The following is a 24,094-nucleotide window of genomic DNA, read 5'->3' as shown; positions in this document are numbered from 1 at the left end:
ACTCATATCTCGAAATGAGGATATGCCTTTATGGCTTATACTCTTTTATTGTCTCAAGGCCTGTAACCTTTTGCCTTTTCCTTCACTTGACTATAGACTGTGTAATCCCGTCATATATTGATTTACCGTTATCATTCATTTATCACATCTTACTCATAATACTTCATTTACTTTCTTCTTATTCTCCTGCTAATATTTCCGTCTATCGCTTTATTCTGAAAACTTCAACAAAACATTCTTTCACTTTTAGCTCACCTTGCTTCATCTCACTGGCTCTTCGGGTCACCTAATATTCTTTTTTTCCTAGGGGTAGGAGTCATACTAAGGTAAATAGTTATCCCTTCTAGGATTCCACTGCCTATCTTCTAAAGTTTTTGAACATTCTAGTATTCATATATGACTGTACTATTTTAGAGTGCACCATCTGGGTGTCTCACAAGGAGATCTATTACCGCGTTTACACTATCCTTCAGAAATGTTAGCTAATGACAACAATACATCCACCATTTTAGGTTACTCTAACCTTAGCTGGATCCTGATATCTCATCATTCTTTTAAACTATATCTGTTAGCTCCCATAGGGTATAATTGAGATGAGTGTGGCCAATTATACATACTTCTGTTACTGTTGAAAGTAACTTAGAATGCTTATATTTCTCTACCTGAATTGTAAATACTGATAATCTTCACTAACTAGGTACCTCGTACCTTTCTTAACCTTGCTTCTTTTACTTGTTGAAACTTTTATATATCTTTTGATTCTCTTATTGTATTTTACCATATGGGTGGATAAATATCCATGCCTTAGTTCTCCTTATCAAGAAGCTTACATGTCTTAGTACACACATGATCTGCTGAAGACCTCCCACTTACTCGTCATAAGCATGATGAAAAACTGAGTTCCTCTGACTCAACTCTTCCACATCCACATTCATTATCTTACTAACTGTCTTTCTGGATGTATGTATCATTGTATTACAAATAAAATAGAATTTAAGAGTTCAAATTCTTACAACTGAGCTATATCACACGACCTAGAGTAAGAAGAAAGAGTGACGGTCCTAAATGCCCTATAGCCTCTTGCTTATAAGTGTGGTGCACAACACACCCATAAACAAGACTCTACTAGACACGGCTCGCAGACTCCCTAGGATAGAGTTGCTCTAATGATACTTTTGTCACGACCCAAATCGATGGGCTGCGATGGGCACCCGGTACCTTACTCAAACGAGTATCAACGTAACATATATTTCTTATCGTACTATCATGGCTAAATGGGAAAAAAGGGCCTTCATGAGATAACCAAAATAAAACATAAGGGAAAATAGACATAGGACGACCTAACATGATATAAAAACTTATACATATAACATACGAACCTATAAGGCCGACATGATTATTTGTAAACTCAAAACATAGGCCGACAAGGTCATACAAGTATCCATATACCTGACATCTGTCTAAAAGCCTCGAACATTACATAAACATCATAAAGGTCGGGACAGGGCCCCGCTATACCAGTCAATACATGTCCAAATCATACTGACCAAATAGGAACTCTGGAGCAAGTGGAGTGCACCGACACCTTCCACTGAGTTGATAGCCTACTAGGAGGATTGTCAACCTGTCTATCGGGACCTACAGGCATGAAACGCAGCGTTCCCAGACAAAAGGGACGTCAATACAAATAAAGTACCGAGTATGTAAGGCATGAAAGCAGTATATAAAAGACATGAAAGAAACATGGAGTAAAGTACTCAACCTGTAAGTCTAAATAGCTCTGTGAATCATGAAACATTTATAATGTCATGCATATGTATATAAATGTCATACCATGCACAGGCATATGCATACATAACATCATCAAGCCTCTAAGGGCATCCTATCATATCATCTCGGCCTCTGTGGGCAAAATCATCAACATATACCAGCTGATCAGGTGGTGGTGCGTATATAACGCCATAACTTTTTTCCATACCCCATATACATATAATATACGCGTATGTAACGCCATCTGGTCATGAGTCAATATACATGTATAAATGAATGCAATGCACAATGAAGTAAGTCAATAAGATCTCTCAGAATGTTATGAGATCCATGAACAAATGATATGATAGTAGGACATATGGGGAATAAAAAATATAGGCAACCCTAGTACTTCTAAGAATAGAATCATTTGTGAAAGTTGCATGCTTGCTTGTTTCATTGTATCATATGGATCATGCCAAAAGGAAAAAAAGGATAGACTTAACATACCTTAAGTCATCAATTCAACTCAACAACAAGCTCATGACAACTAGCGCGCCAACCCTATAACAAAGAAATACATGTACAACTTAGATAACGCTAGTATACCACGTATCTCAAATGATAACTCAATTCTAAAATAAAACGGGCAACATTTCCCCTGATTTTACTGCTCCCTCAATCCTACTATAGGCGAGACAACAACATAATACAACCAGCAACTCAAAAACAATCTAACTACAATTTGAGACCTTTAATACAACAAAAAATCCAAACATACCGTAACACACCCAATCAACAAGTTATCAATTAGCCTGAAATTGCAACGACAAGCAATCAAACCACTACCCTACCACATGTGGCATTTCTGCACGTCCTCTATCCTTCCTAACTCCATAAATCAGCAACACAATAGGCCAATATGAGTGGACTACAAAACAGTCCACTAAAAATGAAATAAATCAAACTCACAACTTCCGATTACTGTCCCGTAAGTTTTAACTATTAGGAAATGAATTTATCAACCTTCATTGATATTTAAAATCTTAAATACAGGAAGTAGATTTTTTCTTAACTATGAAGTACATTCCAAAACTCAAATTACAAAGAGAAAGAGAGACGATATAATTATACTTACGTTGTAAGGATCGTTCTAATGTTATCGCTTTTCGATTTCGTACTCGAGATGTTAATCTTCTTTGAAACCCTGGAAGAGAGCTTAGGGATATGTTTAGGGATGTTATCTGGTCTTTTTCTATGAAAAAATAAAGATAAAGACGGCCTCATACCTATATATATCAACTTTGGAAAAGTTAAAGAGGTGCTAGCTTGACACCCTAGCATTGGCCCATCTTCCGACGCTTATATCTTTTTATTCGGATGTTGTATGAACGAACGGTTAAAACCATTGGAAAGTGCATTCCAAAACCTTCAATTTGGTATATAACACGTCCCAAAAAACCTCATATAACATGCAAAATATATTGCTCAAAAAGCTTCAGTGACACACTTGCTTGTCACCTATGCAGCCTGCACAGTCTTGCAAAACTGCAAATATCTATCTACTCCGATGTCCTATCAATAAAAAGTTTAATGTGTTAGAAACTAGACTCGTAGATATTCAATTTGGTACGTTGATCATCCTGTAATTCCAAGTATACTGGGATAAAAGCTCCGCTACATTTGACCTAATTTTCAGCATATTTATGAATGTAACTTGTGATGACTTTTACCAAATTTTGTTCCACAACTCGCTTGACTTCAAAACGTAACACAAGACTATCATAAGCCTAAAATAACGCATAACATAACCTCCCTATCATGTTAAGAATGCTAGTATCACCCCAAAAGTACATGTTATAACATTCCCAACTTGTCGACATTCGACGAAACTTATTTTCTTCAATTTATTTAGCTTCTAGGCCTTTCAACCCTCTTGGTACTTGTTATCCATGATCATAAAAATTTATAACTTCTAAGGTAATATGATTAACTTACTTTATATGCTTCCAATATAATTTCATTTCTGAGCTTATATCATTTGACTTACAACGGACTCTCACATACGAAAACATGGAGTGTAACATTGGACATGCGCAAATGCGAAGATGTTGTCGCATTTGCGAGATCTGGGAGGCTCAGACAGGGCACTTTTGCGAGCAATGATTCACTTTTGTAAATATTGTAATTACAAGCAAGAGTTTGTAATTGAGATATCTGCAGCTGGGTAAAAATTGGAAGACTTGGCTTATTTTACACTATTTTTGAGATCTCGAATCTGTATAGGTGATTTTTGGAGAGAAATTTCTTCTCAACTTCATAGATTAGTAACTTTAACTTGTCATTCAATTTCCATTATTTTTTCATGAATTTTCTATCAAATCTAAGATTCATAGAGTAAAAATTAGGGTTTTGGGTAGAAACTAGACTTTATAAAATTGAGATTTAGACCTCAAATTGATGTCGGATTTTAAAATAAATTACATATTTGGGCTCGATGGTGAATGAGTAATCGGGATTTGGTCTTAATTTCAAATTTCGACCACGTAGTCTCGGATTGACTTTTGATGGCTTTTTCAATTATGTTAAATATCGAACCCTTTTCATTCGAGGGTAGTTTTTGAATCTTGTTTTGACTTGTTTGAACAATAATTGACTAGATACGGATAGTTTGGAGGCTTGTTCTAAAGAAAAAGTCGTGTTGGATTGTTGATCTTGTTCCAGAAAGAGGTAATTGTCTTGGTTAACCTTGATTTGAAGGAAATAGGGTATAAGAGACTCCATTTTCTATGTGATCTACGTGTTGGGGGCGGTGTATATGTAAGGTGATGAGTGTGTATGCGTTGGCCATGGGATAAGCATGTGGGTAGTATTAGCCGTATTTGTGCCATGTTACTTTATGTATTATGTCTGCCATGCTTTTGATAGATTGTATTATTTTTGATTTCTCGCATTCATGCTATTTACTATGTGAGATTAAAGAGATATTAGGCATTGAGATCGTTGAATTGTTGATTTGGTTGTTAGTACTAAAAGTAATTTCTCATATGACGAGTCGTGTTCTAATATTATATTTGATATTGAATGCTTCCCACCTTGCCTGGTATTGTGTTGTAAGTGATGTTTGCTGAGGAAGAGTGAAATGCACGAATAGTGTTGTCATACTTCTGAGAAAGAGTGATTGTGCACGAAGGGTGTTTCCATGCTTTATTCATATATTGATATCATTACACGAAGGGTGTTTCCTTGCTTTAGTGAAAGTGAGGATATGCACGAAGGGTGTTTCCATGGTTGCTATTATATTATGATGTGAGGATGAGAGTAAAAGCACGAAGGGTGATGCCGTGCCATTTGTTGGTTTTGTTGTTCCTTAATTTAATATTCAGATTGTGGACATGGCTTTGTGGCTTCATTATTTACTTTTGAAAGGTTGTTTAGAGATGTTGTAAAACTACGAGTTGTGGCTTACTCAGTGACGCTTTACTTTATTTTCCAATTTTGAGCCCCTTTACTTGTGTACTTGTTATCCCTTTCACTTGTTGTTATTCCGTTATTATACTTGATACTTTACCTGTTATTTTGTTACTTCTTGATATATAACTGCACATGTTTATTGTAGGTGTCTTGTCTTAGCCTCGTCACTACCTCGTCGGGGTTAGGCTCGATACTTACTGATTGGGTCGGTTGTACTCATATTACATTTCTCCATTTCTTGTGCAGATCTAGACATTAGTACCAGCGGAATCCCGAGAGGTGCTTAGCAAATACCAGTCAGGTAATTCGAGGTAGAGCTGCATTCCATTTGCAAGCTTTAGAGTCATCTTCCTATTTCTACTACTGTTTCTACTTTCCTGACAGTATTATATTTCCTTCAAAACAATGTATTTAGTAAACTCTAGTAGCTCATGTACCTGTGACTCCACTTCTTGGTATGGCTGAACGATAGTGTTGATCTTAGACTTATCATGTATACTTTCGAGCTGCTTTTACACTATATTATTATCTTGTTGTAAGTTGTTAATTGCAATTCGTTCGTATCTTTCAGTTGTGCATTGGCTTGCCTGGCAAGCGGTGTTAGGTGCAATCATGGCCCCAATTGGTTGGGATTTTGGGTCGTAACAGAAAATAAGAAAATAAAGAAAATAGCTTGACAAAAAATGAATGGAATGAAAAAGAGAAAAAAAGGAAAAAAACAAAAACGAAAAGAAAAGAAGGAAACAGAAAAAAAGACAACAAGAAAAAGATAGAAAAAAGAAAAAAGAAGAGGAAATAGAGATTAGATGGCTGATGTAGGAGTTGGGCACTAAAATAGGTATAATGGTAATTATTTAATGAGTAGGATTATTAATAGGTAGAGTAAGGGTAATTATTTGACTTCTATATGTATTTGTGAATTTATCCCATTAATAAACCTGATAAATTAATGGACAATAAGGAAATTTTCGCATAAAGGAATATGTTCTCACAAAATTATAAATCAGATTGCAAAATTTTAGAGCCTCTTAAAAGGCTCAAATGATCTCATAGCAAACCATTTATCTCTTGTTCTCAAGAAGAGGCTCTTCAAGATTCTCTTGTATCCTTCTTGAGCTAGAAATGTCCTCACTGGACTTCTTAGGTGCTTGTCCTTGTTTACTTTGGCCTCCCTGAGAAATCCAATACTAAACGTTAGCCATTATAAGAAAGCAGTTTCTGTCCACAATAAAAGGCAAAACGTCACACTCATAAAAAACGAAACATAGTATTTTCCCTCTCTTATCATCATTACAACTCTAATAACAATGTAACTGGAAGAGTATCAAAGAGAACAGTGCTACAGTTCGTCGCAGTAATTAATACAACTAATAAAGCATACAAATTCTGAGTGTTATAAAGCATCTCAAAATTATTCCACTCAGGATTTGTATGAACCCTTAGTATGTGCCACAATTTATTGTGGGCACAAATCTGCGACGCAAGTTTGAGAATTTCCGGCTTCTGCCCCTCACCGATTTGTCCACTTCACAAAGACTTTTACGTGATAATGGTAAAATAGGCCAATAACTACTTGAGAATGAGAGGTATACAACAGTCGTAAAACTATTTGCGTATACCATGTGATTGAATAAGGGTACACAGACAGCTCTTTGCCCATGCAGTGGAGATGTTTAAATAATATTTACGATCAGATGATGTCAGAATGTGATTCCAGATTTGCGCAATTCAATTTCGTGCCTGTAGAAATAATTTACATGGATTCTTGACTATCAAGAATTTTACATCTATCAGGACAGTCGTATAAATATATCCATAATGTGTACTTACAGCTGCCTTTTGGGCTGTCAGCCTCCGGATTGATGGAGCTCGTGCTACTGATGAAGCAGCTGCTGCTGCTGCCACACGAATCCTGTAAAAATAGGAGGATTTTTACAATCTGTTCTTCAATAGCAATAATACAGAAAAGGTGAAATTAAGGTTACTGATTCTCAAGCACCTTTTATGTACATCAACATACTCATCGGTCTCATCCACAATTTCCTCCTGCACCAGCGACAAATTTCTAAAATGTAAGGTCCATTCGTTATAGACAACTGTTTGAGAGAGTTAGAAATCCATAACCCCTAAGAGTTACCTGTAGCAATTCTTCGAATACATCTTCCAAGGTGATAATACCTATAACTTCAGCATCCTCAATATTCTCTAATGAATGAGCCACACTATTTGTCACTGCAACACCAGATGTTGGTGTGCTTATCGCTGCTGGCACTGTAGCCTTCTCAATATCAACGACGACATAATCTGATTTTCCATCCTTTTTCATCAGAAGAGGAGCAGTTTCACTGGTGACTTCATTGTCTTCAGACTTCTGTTCCTCAACTACTGAGGGAGGCTTTTTGCTTTTCCCTTTAGCCTTCACCACTGCAGCCATATGACTGCTACCTTTCTGAAACTCATTTAGTATGTCATATAGCGGCATATCAGCAGGAACACTGGTAAGATGTATGACAAAGAATGATGTTAGGATATTAGTTCATACATGCAAAAGACAGCCCGTGGACAATTAAAAATTAATACCGTGGAATTCTGCGAATAGAAACTGCACTAACTGGTGTCTCTGTTTCGGCCCGTACTGTCAGAAGACTTTTTACCTAACATTAGTTTCAAAACGATCACTTGAAAAAAGTAGCAAGATTACAATAAAAAGTTGCCCAGATGGTGAGAATTCAGAACTCACAAGTAGAAGTCCAATAACATTCTTTGGATTGCCAGAGTAGACAGGAACACGACTATGACCGCGAGCAAGAATTTTTCCCATTGCCTCCCTGCAGTCAGGAAAAGATAATGTGTAAGTCGGCCACTAGAAATCATAATCTAGATAACATACCTGATTTGAAGTCAAGTACTGAATAGTTTCTTTTACTTTATTCTGCATACAACATTTTGAGAAGTAAAAAAAAAAAAAAAGAAGCAATAACTCAAGGATAGCTAACCATGGCGTGCTAGGAATCCACAAACATTTGCCTGAAGAGAATTCTTTCTTTTAAAAAAGAAAATCTATCGTGAAGGTATATTTTTCTTTTTGATAACGGGGAAGCCAGTGACACACGGTCCGAAACTTGGTGGATAATGGGCCTACCCCTTTACCCTTCTTCACTTAGCTTTTGTCTACGCAGGGTTTGAACCCCCGATAAGCACCTAACTCACACATCATGTATTACGCTCTTACCACCAAACCAAAGCCCTGGGGTAGGAGTGGCAAACAGGCGAGTCGGGTCGAAAACGGGTAATGAAAAAACGGATAAATTATCCGACCCGACCCATATTTAATACGGATAAAAAACGGTTAACCAGTGGATAATATGGATAACCATATTATCCATGACTTCTTGCATATACTTTTGGGAGAATTCTTAGCCTCCCTAACTTGAGGAACCCCCAATTTGAGGCTTTACAAATGTAAAAGTTAGACCCATTGGTTATCCATTGGTTATCCATTTTCTAAATGGATAATATGGTTCTTATCCATGTTTGACCCTTTTTTAAAAAGTTCATTATCCAACCCATTTTTTAGTGGATAATATGGGTGGTTAACTGTTTTCTTTGAACCATTTTGCCACTCCTACCCTGGGGCATCATCGAGGTAGAACATAAAGCTCAAAGAGAAAGAGCATTCATTTCTTCTGAAAGAAACATCTAATGTTCAATTGGCAAAAGCTCCTTTTAAGTTTCATTTAAATACCCAGCAGCCAACCCAAAGGAAGAGGAAAAAACTAGTCTTGTTGAGCATTATGGCTATGCATAGTTCACCAAATATCACATGCATGTAGGGGCAAAGAAAAGTATCCTTTAATCATTAGAACTGATCAAACATTTTTGAGAAGTTAACTATCAATTCAAGTATGACAACCACACACAGACACTTGGTCAGCATTGGTACTCGTAAAGTGCTTGACCTCAGTAAGTCCAGCCACATCGTAAGAGTGTAAAGGGTGTGCACAAAACGTAGAAAAGTGGAACATATCTTAAAGAAGAATCTCTTGTCTTGAAACTAAGGTGGTGTTTTTTTTCTTCTGAAGTTTCTCAAAACATCAGAAAAATTGCAACAACTATCGGGGTATCAAGCTATTGAGCTATACTATGAAAGTATGGGAGAGGGTGGTGGAGCTGAGAGTAAGGAGGATTGTGTCTATTTCTGAGAACCAATTCGGATTTATACCGGGGCATTCGACTACAACAGCTATGCACCTTGTTAGGAGGTTGATGAAGCAGTATAAGGAGAGGAAGCGAGATTTACATATGGTGTTTATCGACTTAGAGAAGGCTTACAATAACTTGCCGAGGGAGGCGTTGTGGAGATATTTGGAGGCTAGAGGCATTCCCTGTTGTGATGGAGTTGCATCATGGGTCAGCCCTTAGCGCATTCATGTTTGCCGTGGCGATCGACGCGCTGATGTGGCACATTCAAGGGGAGGTGCCATGGTGCATGTTATTTACGGATCACATTGTACTGATTGATGAGACGCGACTCGGGGTTAACGAGAGGTTGGAGATTTGAAGGCAGACCCTGGAGTCTAAAGGTTTCAAGTTGAGCAGGACCAAAACTGAATACTTGGAGTGCAAGTTCAGTGGCGTGACTCAGGAAGTGGATGGCGACGTGTGGCTGGATTTCCAAGTCATTCTTAGGAGAGAAAGTTTCAAGTACCTTGGGTCTATTATACACGGGAATTGGGAGATCGACGAGGTTGTCGCACACTGTATTGGGCGGGATAGATGAATGGAGGCTCGCACTTCCGCTGTTCTGTGTGATAAGAATGTGCCACCTAAACTTAAAGGTAAGTTTTATAAAGCGGTGGTCAGACCGATTATGTTGTATGGGGCAAAGCATTGGCCAGTCAAGAACTCCCATGTCCAGAAGATGAAGGTGGTCGAGATGAGGATGTTGAGATGGAAGTGTGGGCATACCAGGTTAGATAGAGTTAGAAATGAAGTAATCCGGGACAAGGTGGGCGTGTCCCCTATCAAGGACAAGATGCGAGAGGCGAGATTTAGATGGTTCGGGCATGTGAAGAGGAGAGACACTGATGCTCCGGTAATGAGGTGTGAGAGGCTGGCGTTAGAGGGCCACCAGAGAGGCAGAGACAAGCCGAAGAGTATTGGGGAGAGGTGATTAGGCAAGATATGGCGCTACTCCAACCGACTGGGGATATGACTATGGATAGGAAGGTGTGGAGGTTGAGTATAAAAGTAAAGGGTTAGATAGCCGAGTGTTGTTCTTGTTTGTAGCAGTAACTTTGATATATCATTTAGTGTCCTTCGTATTTTTTCATATCCTTAGACTTTTGTTATTACTTGGTGTTGCCTTTGTTTCGGTTTTCTGATTGCATTATTTAGTGTTAGTTTTGAACTTTCGCTTCGGTTGTCAGATTGATTTGCTTGTATTTCCCCTCCACTTTTTCCTTCCTAAGCCAAAGGTTTTCTAGAAACAGCCTCTCTGCCTTCTAAAAGCAGAGAAAAGGTCTGCGTACACTCTACCTTCCCCAGACCCTACTTGTGGAACTACACTGGGTATGTTGTTGTCTCAAAACTTGAGTTCCTAGATTCAGTTGAGTTTTTGAAAAATATGTGTTTGGGCTTTGTTTTTCAAGATTCCAAATTCAGCTTTTCAAATCTTTCAAAAACTAAAAAGCTAAGTACAAATGGTCACTCCCCTGCCTAATATAATCTTTTAAATACTGTTTATCATGTCATTTACCCACTGTCTTTTCTTTACCGATTCCTCCAGAAGAGATTTTTCATATTCTACTAATAGCATGTTTGGCCAAGCTTCTCCAAAGCCAAAAATACTTTTTTGTCAAAAAATACTTTTTTTTTCTAAGTTGAAGTGTTTGCCCAAACTTTAAGAAGAAAAAAAATGCTCTAAATAGAAGCAGAAGCAGTTTTGGAAAAGCAGAAAAAAGTAGTTTCTCTCCAAAAGCACCTTTTGAAAAGCATCTTTGAGAAAAATACACTTAGAAACACTTTTTAAAAGCTTGGCCAAACACTAATTGCTGCTCAGAAGTGCTTTTTAAATTAATTACCAAACACAAACTACTTCTCTCCACAAGTACTTTTGAGAAAAGCACTTCAAAAAATAAGCTGATATTTGAAGCTTGGCCAAACAGGCTATAACTTACTTGTGGATGTATGCATGTAGTCCTGAATACTTTTGGGGGGTGAACACCTACCCGAACAAAGAGGGTCAACAGTTCAACATTTAGGCCGTAAATTTAGAAACAAAAGAAAAATTGACCCAAGAAATGCTCTTCGAACCAAGCTAGATAGTCTCCTATCGCTAGAGTCTGGACCTCTTTTCATATTTCCTATTAGATATGGAAACAAATCATAAGGATTATTTCCAGTTGTAAGTTTTTATTTTTGAAAGATTTGGAAACTTCTGGAAATCTTGAAAGAAATGTTAACGTTTTGTGCAAATATTTCCAAAGAAAACAAATTGTTTAAAAACTTAGAGCCCGTTTGGCCATAAGAATTTTTTTTACTTTTTTCGAAAATTTCAATTGTTTTTCAAACTCAGTGTTTGGCCAAAAATTTTCAATTTTCACGTGAAGATGAATTTTGGAATTTTTCGAAAATTTAAAAAATCCAAAAAGTTGTTTTTCAAAATTTTCACTCAGATCACTCACAAAAATTCAAAAATATCCCAAAATTATATTCATGTCCAAACACAACTCTGATTTTCAAATACCATTTTCGCTTGAAAAAAAAAATTATTTTTTCGAAATTTATAATTCTTATGTCCAAACGCCCTCTTAGTTTGCAAGATCAATTTTTGGAAAATTTCATAAAAAGTGCCACCTCATTTTTTGAGAACCAACCTTTGCATAATCTTGAAGAGCAGAAGACTTGGTTTGAATATTACAGAAACATTTCATACTAACAGCAATGTACTCACCAATCCAGCTTTGAAATGACATCCAATGAAAATGTTGACTCGATGGGTGTCATAGCCTCCTCAGCAGTCTATCAATAGCAAACAAAAAAGGAGATAAATAAAGAGAGAGAGGGAGAGAGAGAGACGCTCGTCATACCAACAAATTCCAGGTTACCAAATTTCAAAAGACCTCAGGTGAGAGAGAGTCTGGATAATACAGCAACAACCCAACAACTATGCCTCAGTCTTAAGAAGTTCTCTATATCTCCTAATGACATTAGTATCTCCAATAGGGTTAAATAACTCCTAAAAAGCATATGACCAAAAGTAAACCTTTTAACATGAATGAGATATATTCCCAACTAATTGGTACTGCACCGGACTTCAGCTATGTGTAAGTCCCAGCAAAAGAAGGGTGGAACAGGGACTGCCAGTATCATAGATGGTCAAAGCTAGTGAACCATGAATCTCAGGACATTAATCATTTTTGTTAAGCAAAAAGCTGATCAAAAGTCTCTTCTCATAAAGTCATTATGTCTATAGAAATTAAAACAACAGGGAAACAGGAGAATTTTAAGGGCCAAGCATTACTGACTCCTCAAACCTTAGGTCATCAGAATCTATGGCCTATGGGAACAGGCATGCAGGGTGAAAAGCATATCAAGGATGGCAGTATCATTATCACTACCTTCTCAGTTAAATCCAGTGCTCCACTAATGATTGTTGTCTCATCATGTGTAAGATCACCTCCCTTGCCAGCCTGAAGAAAACTCCAATTAACAAAACAAGGCTTCGGAAAATCTAAAGGAACTTACATTTATGTTAACGACTAGTTTGCAGACATATCAAAGCTGCAAAGTGAAGATACACAATGCAGACCTCTCGACTGTGGATAGAGACAAGGGCTTTTAACTGAGCTCGTCTAAATAGTACTTCATTATGTCCCAATACACAGTCTAGGATCTGCAAAGACACAACATCAAGTCAGAAGCTCTACTATTTCAAAGAACTGGCAAACCAAATTTTTGAAGAACCTAAAAGAACTTCACTTTAGTCGAGGGATCCAGAAAATAGAGAGGCACAAAAGCTCAGTTTAAATGTAGCTTGATAAAGAAAGATATAATTTCATTTCTTGATACAAGCCACCTCCAACTTATTAAATGGTGCGAGCGGAAAGCATCAACTTCGCTTCAGACAAACTCAATACCATTCAGATGACAATTGCTAGAGCATTGGCTAAATCAAAAGTGCAGAGGAAGAGGCAACTCGCAATAGGACTTTAGTACTTTTACTACTTGTTCAAACCATACGAGATTAGTTGCTGGGATCCTCCAAAAATGCAACCGCACCCGAGTCGGAACATCAAAAAATGCACTATTTTGGAGGATCCGAAACGGTTGTGGTGGCATTTTAGGATGATCTGAGCAACGTCATAGAAGTAGTATTAGAATAGTTATTTTGAAAAACATATGATATGGCAGTATATGGAACTTCTTCTAATATATTTTTTTCATTTCCCAAAATTGTCCAGCGACTCTTAAAAGCATCAGCAGTCTTAAAGACAAGTGAGCATCTGGTGATCCTCAAATAAAATACTTCACAAACATGTTCTTTCTGGTCTATCCAAAGTCCAACTGAAGAGGACTGCATTAGCTGAAAGTACCTTGGAGCAAGCACTTCATAGAAGTCGGAACATGATCTGAAGTTTCCATATTCAATTAGATAGTCAAGGCTGTTAATCTAGTATAAAAAACACCTCTATCTGCTAAATTCCGTCAATATTACGTTGATCAATGATAAAACATACACTTCTGGCTGCAAATAGTTTTGCTAAAAAATTTTTGTGTAAAAGCTGTACTATTTCTAATCAATGAGTTACAATATTTTGGTAAAATTGTAGTAACTGGCATCAGGGAAGGGAAGATAAGAAAAATGAATATTTACGATGGGACATGATATAATACCCATACGTATAGAGGCAAAAAAGATTCAACTAACTGAAAATATAACTCCACCAGAATAGGAAAAACTACATCAATACTGATTATCCAAAAGTTACACATATCTTGTCCTATTGGAAACCTACTTCTAAGAGAAGAACAATAAGTAAAAAGAATGTAAAGCATGATTAATTTATGAGTACGAGGAACATATTCTTTTTGATCCAAAGCCAGGCCAGCTAAGCTCCAAATGTCCATATTTTGTGACAAACAAATTCATAACTATTGCATGCTCTTCTTGAGACATTCTCAAAATCATTGGGAAGTGTTTTCCAATGACCTAGAGTAGAGTTAATTTCTGTACACAGGAAGGCTCTGAAAGCTAATTGAACCGTGTAGCAAGCCAACAACTGGGTACATCATTTAAAATGCCTCTAAACATGGTATACTCATTCTTTCCAAACCAAGTAGTTGAACACATAATATACTAGGAAGACGAAGGTTGTCAAAAGAATTAAGGTATCCAGGATGTTTGAATTAATGGCACTCCTTCGAGTCAAGAATGTATCACTTCAGCACTGTTTTTGCTTTTGGAGCCCCTTCCTTAGAGAACTCCAATGATTTTCAAGGCAAATATAATATAACATACTTTATCTTTAGGCTAATTACTTAAAGACTGCAGCGATTACCTTTCCGATGGGGTAAGAAATTGGGTAGCATATGATCATCAGAATACGAACAAGCCAAACAAAATTTGAACCTACTGCAAGTCCATATCTGGTGCATATTGCTTGAGGAATAACCTGAAAAACAAAAATAGCCGGAGGATCAGAGTATATTCATAGATCTTAAATGCTGAGATCCTGATTAAAGTCCAGTGGTGTAATTTACCTCTCCAAAAAACAAAACAAAAGTTACTGATAGTATAATGGCAACATATTGGTTGAAAAGCTTATCCAGGTATAGAGGCAGGGCCTGAAAATAGAAACAAGGAAAACGAAGTAAAGGTCAAACCCTCCTCAACTACAATACTCCAGTATATACTCCGCAGCTAATAAGTTATATAAAGACAGCATTTTCTCCATATTTTATCTAGGTAAGTCTTTATTCCATCCTTTGTTTAATCACTCCCCACCCACCCACCCCACCCCACCCTAAAAAAAGGAAAATTATATGCATTTTCTCATTTGAATTCACTGGTTGAATTTGAGTATATCCTACTTGAATCACATCTCTTAGGATTCATTTCTAATCGGTAATGTATTCCCTCCTTAACATCATATGTACTGCTGCTGGGTATGTAAGTCCCAAAAATGAGTTCGAATCTAAATTACCATATACAAATCCATTGCTCCAATTTAACTACTAAAGCTTCTCGTTTGTGTTTCCCCTTGGCCCCCACTCCTTTCTCCCACCCCTGCGCCAAGCCTCTCTCACTGTCTAGGATATTGGATTAGGTAAAAGTACAGGTATTTTACACCTCAATATATATTGTGTAAATGAAATTACGAAGCTCTCCAAATTTTAACGTAACCCTCCCCCCCTCCCCTTCATCTGCTTTTGGTCCGCCATTTTTTTTTATTTTTCTTTTTGCAAAGTTAAGTAGAAGACATCCTAAAGTGGTTGAAAAAGACAGGTATCCAGTGGTTACCTCCATAGCAGCAGCATTACACAGAAGTAGAGTCACAAGAAGCTGATGTTGCTTCTGAACAACAGGAAGTATTGTAGCTGAAAAAGATGGAAAAGCAGAAAAATTGATATATTGGTAAAGATTCATCCTAATAATTTTCAGCATTTACAATTAGCCCATGAACCATACATCCACCCATTTCAGATATACATTGTCCTAAGAAAATGCTTCCTGAGCCGAGGGTCTAATGAAAACAGGCTCTCTATCCTCACAAATTAGGGGCAAGGTCTGCACACACACTATCCTCTCAGATACCACGGGTGGGACAAGACTGGGTATCTTGTTGTTGTAGTTGTATTGTCCTAAAAATAATGACCAATTCTCTTTTACCCTCCAATGAGCAAATGACATAGATTAATACAAAATGAAATGAATGAAAAAGAATATACCAGCTTGTTTTTTCTCAGAGGGGGTGCCACTTCGTTGAAGGATCTCAAGATCGACGAGACCCAAAGACATGAGGCCCAATGTCAAACCGGACATAATGCCGGCGAAGAGTACTAAGAAACAAGAGATACCAGCGTAGAGGAACCATGACACCGTCCCAAATGCTATTTCTGCCCCCAGGCCAGGGACGGGGCCGTTCGAATGACACCTCGTTGCCATTCGAACAACTGCCGCCGCATTAAACAGGTGCATTTTTTATTTCTCTTTTTCCTCCGCCAACGTCCTAACTGTGTCGCTCTGTCTCCTCCTTGTACAATTTGTACTACTTTTTTGGATCACGGTAACCTCGTGAATAGTCGGAGGAGAAGGTCAAATCAAGAAAATTTCTTCCCGCTGACATATATAAAGGTAAAATTATACTAACCGTTAGTTACTTTTGTGTTCCTTCGACAACTTAGCTATTTTCCCTTTTTCTGTTGTGATCATGTGACAACTGTCACATTCCTAAACTTGTAGACTGTGAGACAACTCATTGTTATTTGATCTATGTTATAAACATAATTATATTTAAGGTAAATGTCTATATTTTAGATAGATTTTAGGGCTTATTATTTTGTAACTAAGTCAATTTTCCTCTATTCTATTCTATTGTAATTCATCTCAAATCAATAAGAATCTCTTTCTACTTTTCTCTGCAATACACTTCTTCTTCTTTTATTGTTTTATAGCACGAGACTCTAACCAATAGAGTAGAGGGAGGTTGTTTCAATTTGTAGACATATTATTTATTAGTTGTCTAAAGTTTTAGAAATTAAATCACCCGTTGAGAGAAGATATAGGAATTTGCGTGAGGCTCTTGAGTCAATACATTAATATTCCTATACTAGGCATATGTTTCGGTCACCAGGCTTTGGGATACGCGCATAATGCTCAATTTGTACATAATATTAAGCATAATAATTGCCAATTAGTCCATGAGCTTCTTTCAGGAATAAATTCTGGACTTTTTTTTTAGCAAATATTGCCTAGTGGCTAATATATAAATAAAATTCCAAAATGAGTCCAAAGCTTACAAGATGTCCAAAACCAAAATAGAAGTTGCATGAAACTACTAGCTACTAAAAAGATAGAAAAGCTAATGTCTAATAAACTAGCTATTACAACATTGTTCGTTAAATGCTTCCTTCCCCTGTCAGTGCATGTGAATCCAATTGCCAGTGGCAAATACCACGCAACACCTATCAAGCTCTCACCAGGCGCCAGGGTATCCAGTCCATAAGCTAGAATAAATTCCAAACATCTCCACCACAGAATTGAAGCCAGCATAGTCTTCCAATCATTAGTGTTGCTACAATATGATCTCCATAGGCAGTGTACTGATTCTATCCAAGTATAAATCATGTGGTCGATCCTCAATATTATCATGTAAAAGAGCATGGCTACACATGTCTTGAAGCTGGCTTTAAGCAGGCTTTGCAAGACAAAAGCCAGGCCGGGGCTGGCTTTAAGCAGGCTTTGCAAGGCAAAAACCAGGTTGTGGCTGGCTTTAAGCACGCTTTATGGTAAAGACAATAAATTTTGATTATAACTTTAATGGAGTTTGTGAGAAATTATAAGCACCCCAAGTGGTAAAATTGCTATGTCTTGCCATGATCAAATTCATGTATGATTATGAGCACAAGAAGTGGAAACCCGTCCTATTGAATTTGCTTCATTCTCATTCCCTTAAGAGAATATGGTAGCAGTATGTGATAAGTCTAGAAAAAGATAAAATTATTACCATGAAGGTATCAATAGATGTGAACGTAGCAATTGACGAAATTATAATCGTCATCATTGTGGTAGTGAGAACAATAAGAATTCTCAAAATAATCTTTCACTCTTTGAAAGTAATGTTTGCCATCAATTTGACATGAGATTTTGTAAAGCACATATAGATTAATATGGTCCATTCATGATGTGAATGTGATAACATGTGATTTATGAATAAATATTCATTCTTGGAAGAATATGAACGTGCTAGTGGTAGTGAATCTGTTACACTTACATCTAGAAAGAGGTTTGAGATGAAATAAGAAAATAATTTTATTAATATTGCATGAATGGTCATTGACCACGTGCCTACTATGATTATGTCAAAATATTATGGCAATGTGATTATTATAGGGCAAAAGTAATGGAAGCAACATATCTTGCCTATAACAATTTGACCATGACAATAATGGTATAACTTTCTCTTTGAAAGATATATTACCATATGGATGCTGATGAATATGTGGTAGTGCAAAATTAAGTGAGAGCTCTGGAAGAGCCAATTATACTATTTTGGAAAAATAAAATTAATTATCATTAAGGTATTGTGTTATAGTAAGTCTCAAATAAACTTATTGAGTTTCTAAAGTATTTGCGAAAACAGTTGGTTATATTGAGACTATAAATAAAGGAAAGATTTAATATCTTTTATTACTACAACTTGTAGCAGGGTAATAGTATGTAAAAAGTTACTCGCTTTATTATTCAATTTGTACTACACAAATAAAATAATACCACAATAAAGTAGAAAGTTATTGATATAAAAACATATATTATAATAAACTTGGAATTTATTGATAATTGCACACTCATGGTATAAACCTATAGTTTATCAATATTGATAATTTATTCTGTTGGCACAATTTGTTTAATTGTGTTAATTTAAGTATGATATGCAAAAAAAAAAAAAAGAGAATTCACATGGGTAAATATTATAGAACAAAAGTTATGTACGAATTCCCTTATGTTGTTTGTTCTCATTAATTGATAGACCAACTAGAATTGGGATTGAATCAGATGAATCCTGAAAATATCAAAGGTGAATATAGGTCATTCAGTTGCTATGTATACCACATAAGATGCATCTATGAGATGGTTACATGTGCGATTATTTTTAATCTGCAACATGATGTTTGCCAGATAACTTGCTCAATAACTTAATTTAGAGCATGTTCCATATTTTTTTATTCAAGATAATTCATCTGGATAAGTTGGTTTACATCACAATTGGTTTAGCAAAAGAATTTATTTAGTGACTCAATTTAATAGCTAAACTATTGCTTATGAGGATGAAGTTATCTAAATCAGTTTGATATATGTTATATACGAAAGTACATGACATTCTTCTCTCAGAAGTGGTTCAAGGCCAGGAACCAAATAATTTCATCTTATTATTATTTGATGTGGAGTGTATATTTTAATTAACACCATAACACACAAAGGTGGGTTTCCAAAGTTGCGAAAGCAAGTTAGTTTTGTAACACGAGGGAGAGACATGATAAATAGTTGAGAAAACGTTACTTGGAATGAATTATCATTTGTACATCTAGATCCTCGAATAAGATAATATGAACTTGAAGTTCATAAAAAGATAATTCATCTGCAATATATTGCAAATCATGCCAGGCACATTTTCTGATCCAAAGAAAGTAACTATATTCTCACTACAAATGCTCCTATTAGAATAAGTCTTAGAAGGACAAAGTCTATAGTACGCTTAAAGCGTATAAACAAATCAGTTTCAAATAAACTTGACAAAGAAAATTATCATAATAATAAGGCAATTGATCTTGAAGATCACATGACATAACACTTCATAAAATTTCAGGAAAGGTTCAGGTACCTAAAAATATGAATTAAGAGATCTCTATGTTATGTCTTTACGAAAGGAGGTTGGAACCAAATATTCGTCGACTACATCTATGATAACGCTAAATATATATATATGAGGATCTTAAGTCTAGAGAAACAATTCAAGTAGAATTGATTTCATATGAAAAGCATGACTTGAAAGTATAAAGTCAACAGAGTGTGCAATTACTTTTATCTATCTTATATGTCTAGCATGACATATGGCTTATATGACTTGACTTATATGGCAACATCTGAAGGATCTAAATCACTTGAAGCATATACAATTCTTGGTCTTTAATTATCACATCCTAAATGCAATTTGTGAACATATATATTTTGCTATAACTATAAGCATGATAATGTGATAGCGAGAATTTTTACCTCTATGGAGATATTGAAAAGGCCATTCCACAATATTATATGAAGACATTAATATCTATAAAGAATGATGATTTCAAGGTGCAACATATTCATTCAAGTTAATATGGATGATTTATTTATCAAATCTCTACCAATGATCTTTCAATTGTGAACATATATATCTTACTATAACTATAAGCATGATAATGTGATAGCGAGAATTTTTATCTCTATGGAGATATTGAAAAGGCCATTCCACGATATTATATGAAGTCATTAATATCTATAAAGAATGATGATTTCAAGGTGCAACATATTCATTCAAGTTAATATGGATGATTTATTTATCAAATCTCTACCAATGATCTTTCAAAGATGGTGCACAAGATTGGAATGCAAAGACTTAAATATCTAATTTCATGTTCTCACAAGTGGGAGTTAATAAGCATTGTACTCTTTTTTCCTTACAAGGTTTTGTCCCACTGAGTTTTCCTTGCAAGGATTTTAACGAGGTAACCAAACTAAACATGTGTACTCTTTTTTCTTCACTAGAATTTTTTTCCACTGGGTTTTATTTTAGTTAAGGTTTTAACAAAGCACATTATCTGTTGAATAGACATTCAAGGGGGAGTGTTATGAATAAAATTGTATTTAAGATGAATGTCTATATTTTAGAGAGATTTTAGGGTTTGTTACTTTGTGGTTAAGTCATTTTCCCTATAAATAGAGGGGTTATATTCTATTGTAATTCATCCCAAATCAATAAGAGATGCTGGGTATATAAGTAGACATGCCTTAGACTAGTGATATGTTTTAAAGTCGTATGGGCCTAGGCCCAAAGCGGACAATATCACTAGTGGGCTGGATTGTTACATGCATGATCAACCCCGTAGAAATAAGTTGCACACGTTTGCTAAATATATTGGTAGTTTTGTTTACTTAAGCAAAAGAATGTTTATGTAAATGTACTTTCAAAGATAGATGGAATAAATCAAAGTCTTTTTATTTTTATCTTATTTCTTATCCGAATGATAAGTTAATTTAGTTAATCATTTGAAAGTACGTTAAAACATCAAATGCTTTGTAACGACCCGGTCGGTCGTTTCATGAGTTACCGCTCCGTTTTTCCACTTTCTGCTTCTTATTATTTTGTTCAGCTGTATTATATGTTATCGGGTTGATTGGTTCGGGTTTAGAGAGGTTTTGGTAAGGTTTGAGATACTTAGTCTCTTTTGAGTAAGTTTAAGTTGGAAAAGTAAACCAGATGTTGACTTATGTGAATAAGGGTTCAAATGTGAATTCCGATGGTTCGAATAGCTTCGGGAGATGATTTGGGACTTAGGAGCATGATCGGAATGTGTTTTAGAGGTCCGGAGTAGATTTAGGCTTGAATTGGCGAAATTGAAATTTTAGCGTTTTCAGGTTGATAGGTGAGATTTTGGTATAAGGGTCGGAATGGAATTCGGGGAGTTGCAGTAGGTCCATTGTATCATTTGGGATGTGTGTGCAAAATTTCAGGTCATTCGAATGTGGTTTGATAGACTTTTTGATCGAAAACAAAATTTGAAAGTTTTTGAAATTTTTGGCTTGAATCCGATGTGATTTTTGGTGTTTTGATGTTGTTTTGAGCGTCCCGAAGATTGGAACAAGTTTTAATGAAGTTATGGGATATGTTGGCAGGTTTTGTTGAGGTCCCGAGGGCCTCGGGTGAGTTTCGGGTGGTTGAATGGATCATTTCAGGTTGAAAAAAATTGCAGAAAATCTGTTGTTAGTGTTTTAGACAATTGTGCTTTGCGTTCGTGAGTGGACCCTCACGTTCGTGAAGGGTTAGGGTGTGAGGAAGGAGTGTTGGCCTTCACCTTTGCGATGAGGGTCCCGCTTCCGCGAAGGGATGGGTCATTGTTCATCGCGTTCGCGATGGGGATATCGCGTTCACGAAGGTTCAAGTGGCTAAGGCATCGCGTTCGCGAGGGGGGGGGGTCGCGTTTGCGTAAGAGGATTTTTGGTCAATGGTATTTTTGTGCTTCGCGAATGTGAGGCTTTGACCGCGTTCGCGAAGAAGGATTTCAAATCGTTGGGCAGAATGTTTAAAAGGCCATTTTCGCAATTTTGACCTAAATTCACCATTTTTTGACTCGGTTTTAGGGCTCTTTGAGAGAGATTGAAGAGAGAATCAAAGAGAACTTCTTGGAGGTAAGAATTATGGACTTAATACTCGATCCTATTGTGATTTATACCTAATTAAACATGAAATTTGAGGGATTTGAAGCCTAAATTGGGGAGTTAGGGCTTGGAAACTTGAGACCTTAATCTAGGGATTTAAGGGGCCGTTTGTGGTCGGATTTTGGTATTCTTGGTATGTATGAACTCGTGGAAAGATAAGGATTATGTTGATGTGATTTTTATTGAATTTCGAGACGTGGGCCCGGGGGTCGGGTTGGACAATTTTTGGAATTTTTGGTATAATTTGATTATTTTTGCATGGGCTTCGTTCCCTTAGCATATTCTAATGTTATGATTCTAATTTTGGGTAGATTTTGTGCGAGTTTAGGTCAAGGCGAGAGGCAAAGGCGTCGCGGAGTAGTAATTCATCCGGTTTGAGGTAAGTAACCATTGTAAATCTGGAACTGAGGGTATAAAACCCTGACATTTCGTATTGTCTTGACAAATGAGGTGACACACATGCTAGGTGATGGGCGTGTGGGCGTGCACCGGTAGGGATTTTAGCTTAGTCCATACCGACGCTCAATCAAGATTGCACTAGCCCATTACCCATGACTCTTTATTTATAATTCCTCATATTCTTCAAGAACACATGCATGCAATGCAATCCCCCTTATCCCCATGAATTACCTCATTAATGACCCTTTGTAGCTATGTGTAAAAATAAGAGCTGAGGTGATGAAGTCTTACCTCTTGGGATGAAGGTTTAGGTCCCTCACTTGATAGTCTTCAATTATTTAAAAAGGATTCATGGATTAATTTTGATGGGAAATACTTTCCCTCTCTTAGACCCCTCTCTCTCTCATTCTAAAAATGTCAGGAATTAGGCTCAAAATGAGCTATTGCACAGGATATAACGACAGGAGGTTGGGTTTAAAATTTAGAAAACTAGAGCCCTCACTCAGATCTGCGATCGCATACCTGACATGCTGTCCGCAAAATAGATCATAAAAATGGTCCCAAAAATCGGACACACTGCCCGGGTATGCGATGGAAATGCAGTTCGCATACTTGTTATGTGAACGCATAAGTCACTGCAGAACTGCCTTCACAGAAATTTCAAGGGAATTATGCGATGACTATGCGGCCCGCATACCAATTATGCGATCGCATAATTGGCCGCATAGTTAACCTCAAATTGACCAACACACTGACTGGTTCTGCGGCGACTATGCGGTCCACATACCTATTATGCGACTGCATAATGGATCGCAGAATCGCTCATTTTCTACAAAACATAGTTTCTTAACTTTTTAACGCACATATCAATCCATCACTCAGGTTTTTGAGTAGAATTTCATGGGGCCTTACATCCTCCCCCACTTAAGATCATTCGTCCTCGAATGAGGATCAAGGTTCACTTATTAGCAATCTTTATGCAACTTCAGCTTTTCACAGCATGAAGCATATCCACAGCCCCAAATTTGGCTAACTCCTTAAATTTCCAAAATTTTTGCCAGAGTTTCCTTTGTATCTAGGCCTATCCACCTGTCAGAGAGCCCCAAAAACATATCCAAACAGCAAGTACACATTCCATAGACATAATATAACTCGCACAATACTAACCATAGCCGCATAGGCGAAATATAATCGAAACAGGACAGTTTTACATAGATCAAATCAAAAGATAATAGTTCATAGGAGCTAAATGCATAAAAAGCTACTCTACGA

The 24,094-nt window shown here is 36.6% G+C and overlaps 1 protein-coding gene across 2 annotated transcripts; it reads right to left on the bottom strand.

Annotated features, from left to right (window-relative positions):
* Window positions 1-6,135: 6,135 nt before the first annotated feature.
* LOC104221484 (DUF21 domain-containing protein At4g14240-like) lies at window positions 6,136-16,550 on the bottom strand. Of its 2 annotated transcripts, XM_070156391.1 has the most exons (14): window positions 16,177-16,550; window positions 15,749-15,825; window positions 14,989-15,072; window positions 14,787-14,900; window positions 13,037-13,120; window positions 12,846-12,917; window positions 12,179-12,246; window positions 11,403-11,449; window positions 7,964-8,051; window positions 7,804-7,869; window positions 7,361-7,718; window positions 7,223-7,269; window positions 7,054-7,135; window positions 6,136-6,395 (listed from the first exon to the last, which is right to left on the bottom strand). In XM_070156391.1, exons 1-14 carry the CDS (start codon window positions 16,424-16,426, stop codon window positions 6,285-6,287), a joined length of 1,548 nt encoding a protein of 515 aa, XP_070012492.1. In that variant the 5' UTR covers window positions 16,427-16,550; the 3' UTR covers window positions 6,136-6,284. The 2 variants fall into 2 exon arrangements, with proteins under 2 accessions (XP_070012492.1, XP_009770853.1); XM_009772551.2 differs by lacking the exon at window positions 11,403-11,449 and having other exon boundaries at window positions 7,804-7,877.
* Window positions 16,551-24,094: the final 7,544 nt, after the last annotated feature.

Source organism: Nicotiana sylvestris, chromosome 9 (assembly GCF_000393655.2).
Source record: "Nicotiana sylvestris chromosome 9, ASM39365v2, whole genome shotgun sequence".
Classification (NCBI taxonomy): Eukaryota; Viridiplantae; Streptophyta; class Magnoliopsida; order Solanales; family Solanaceae; genus Nicotiana; species Nicotiana sylvestris.
Note: the sequence above shows the minus strand (reverse complement) of the source record. Positions and strands in the feature narration are given on the sequence as shown.

Excerpts from the sequence above, each read along its gene's own strand:
- LOC104221484 (XM_070156391.1), bottom strand. The coding sequence starts at position 16,426 with ATGCACCTGTTTAATGCGGCGGCAGTTGTTCGAATGGCAACGAGGTGT. Across the intron at positions 15,073-15,748 it reads GTAATGCTGCTGCTATGGAG|GCCCTGCCTCTATACCTGGA; the intron begins GTAACCACTGGA and ends TTCTATTTTCAG. Across the intron at positions 13,121-14,786 it reads TTTCTTACCCCATCGGAAAG|ATCCTAGACTGTGTATTGGG; the intron begins GTAATCGCTGCA and ends GTGTCTTTGCAG.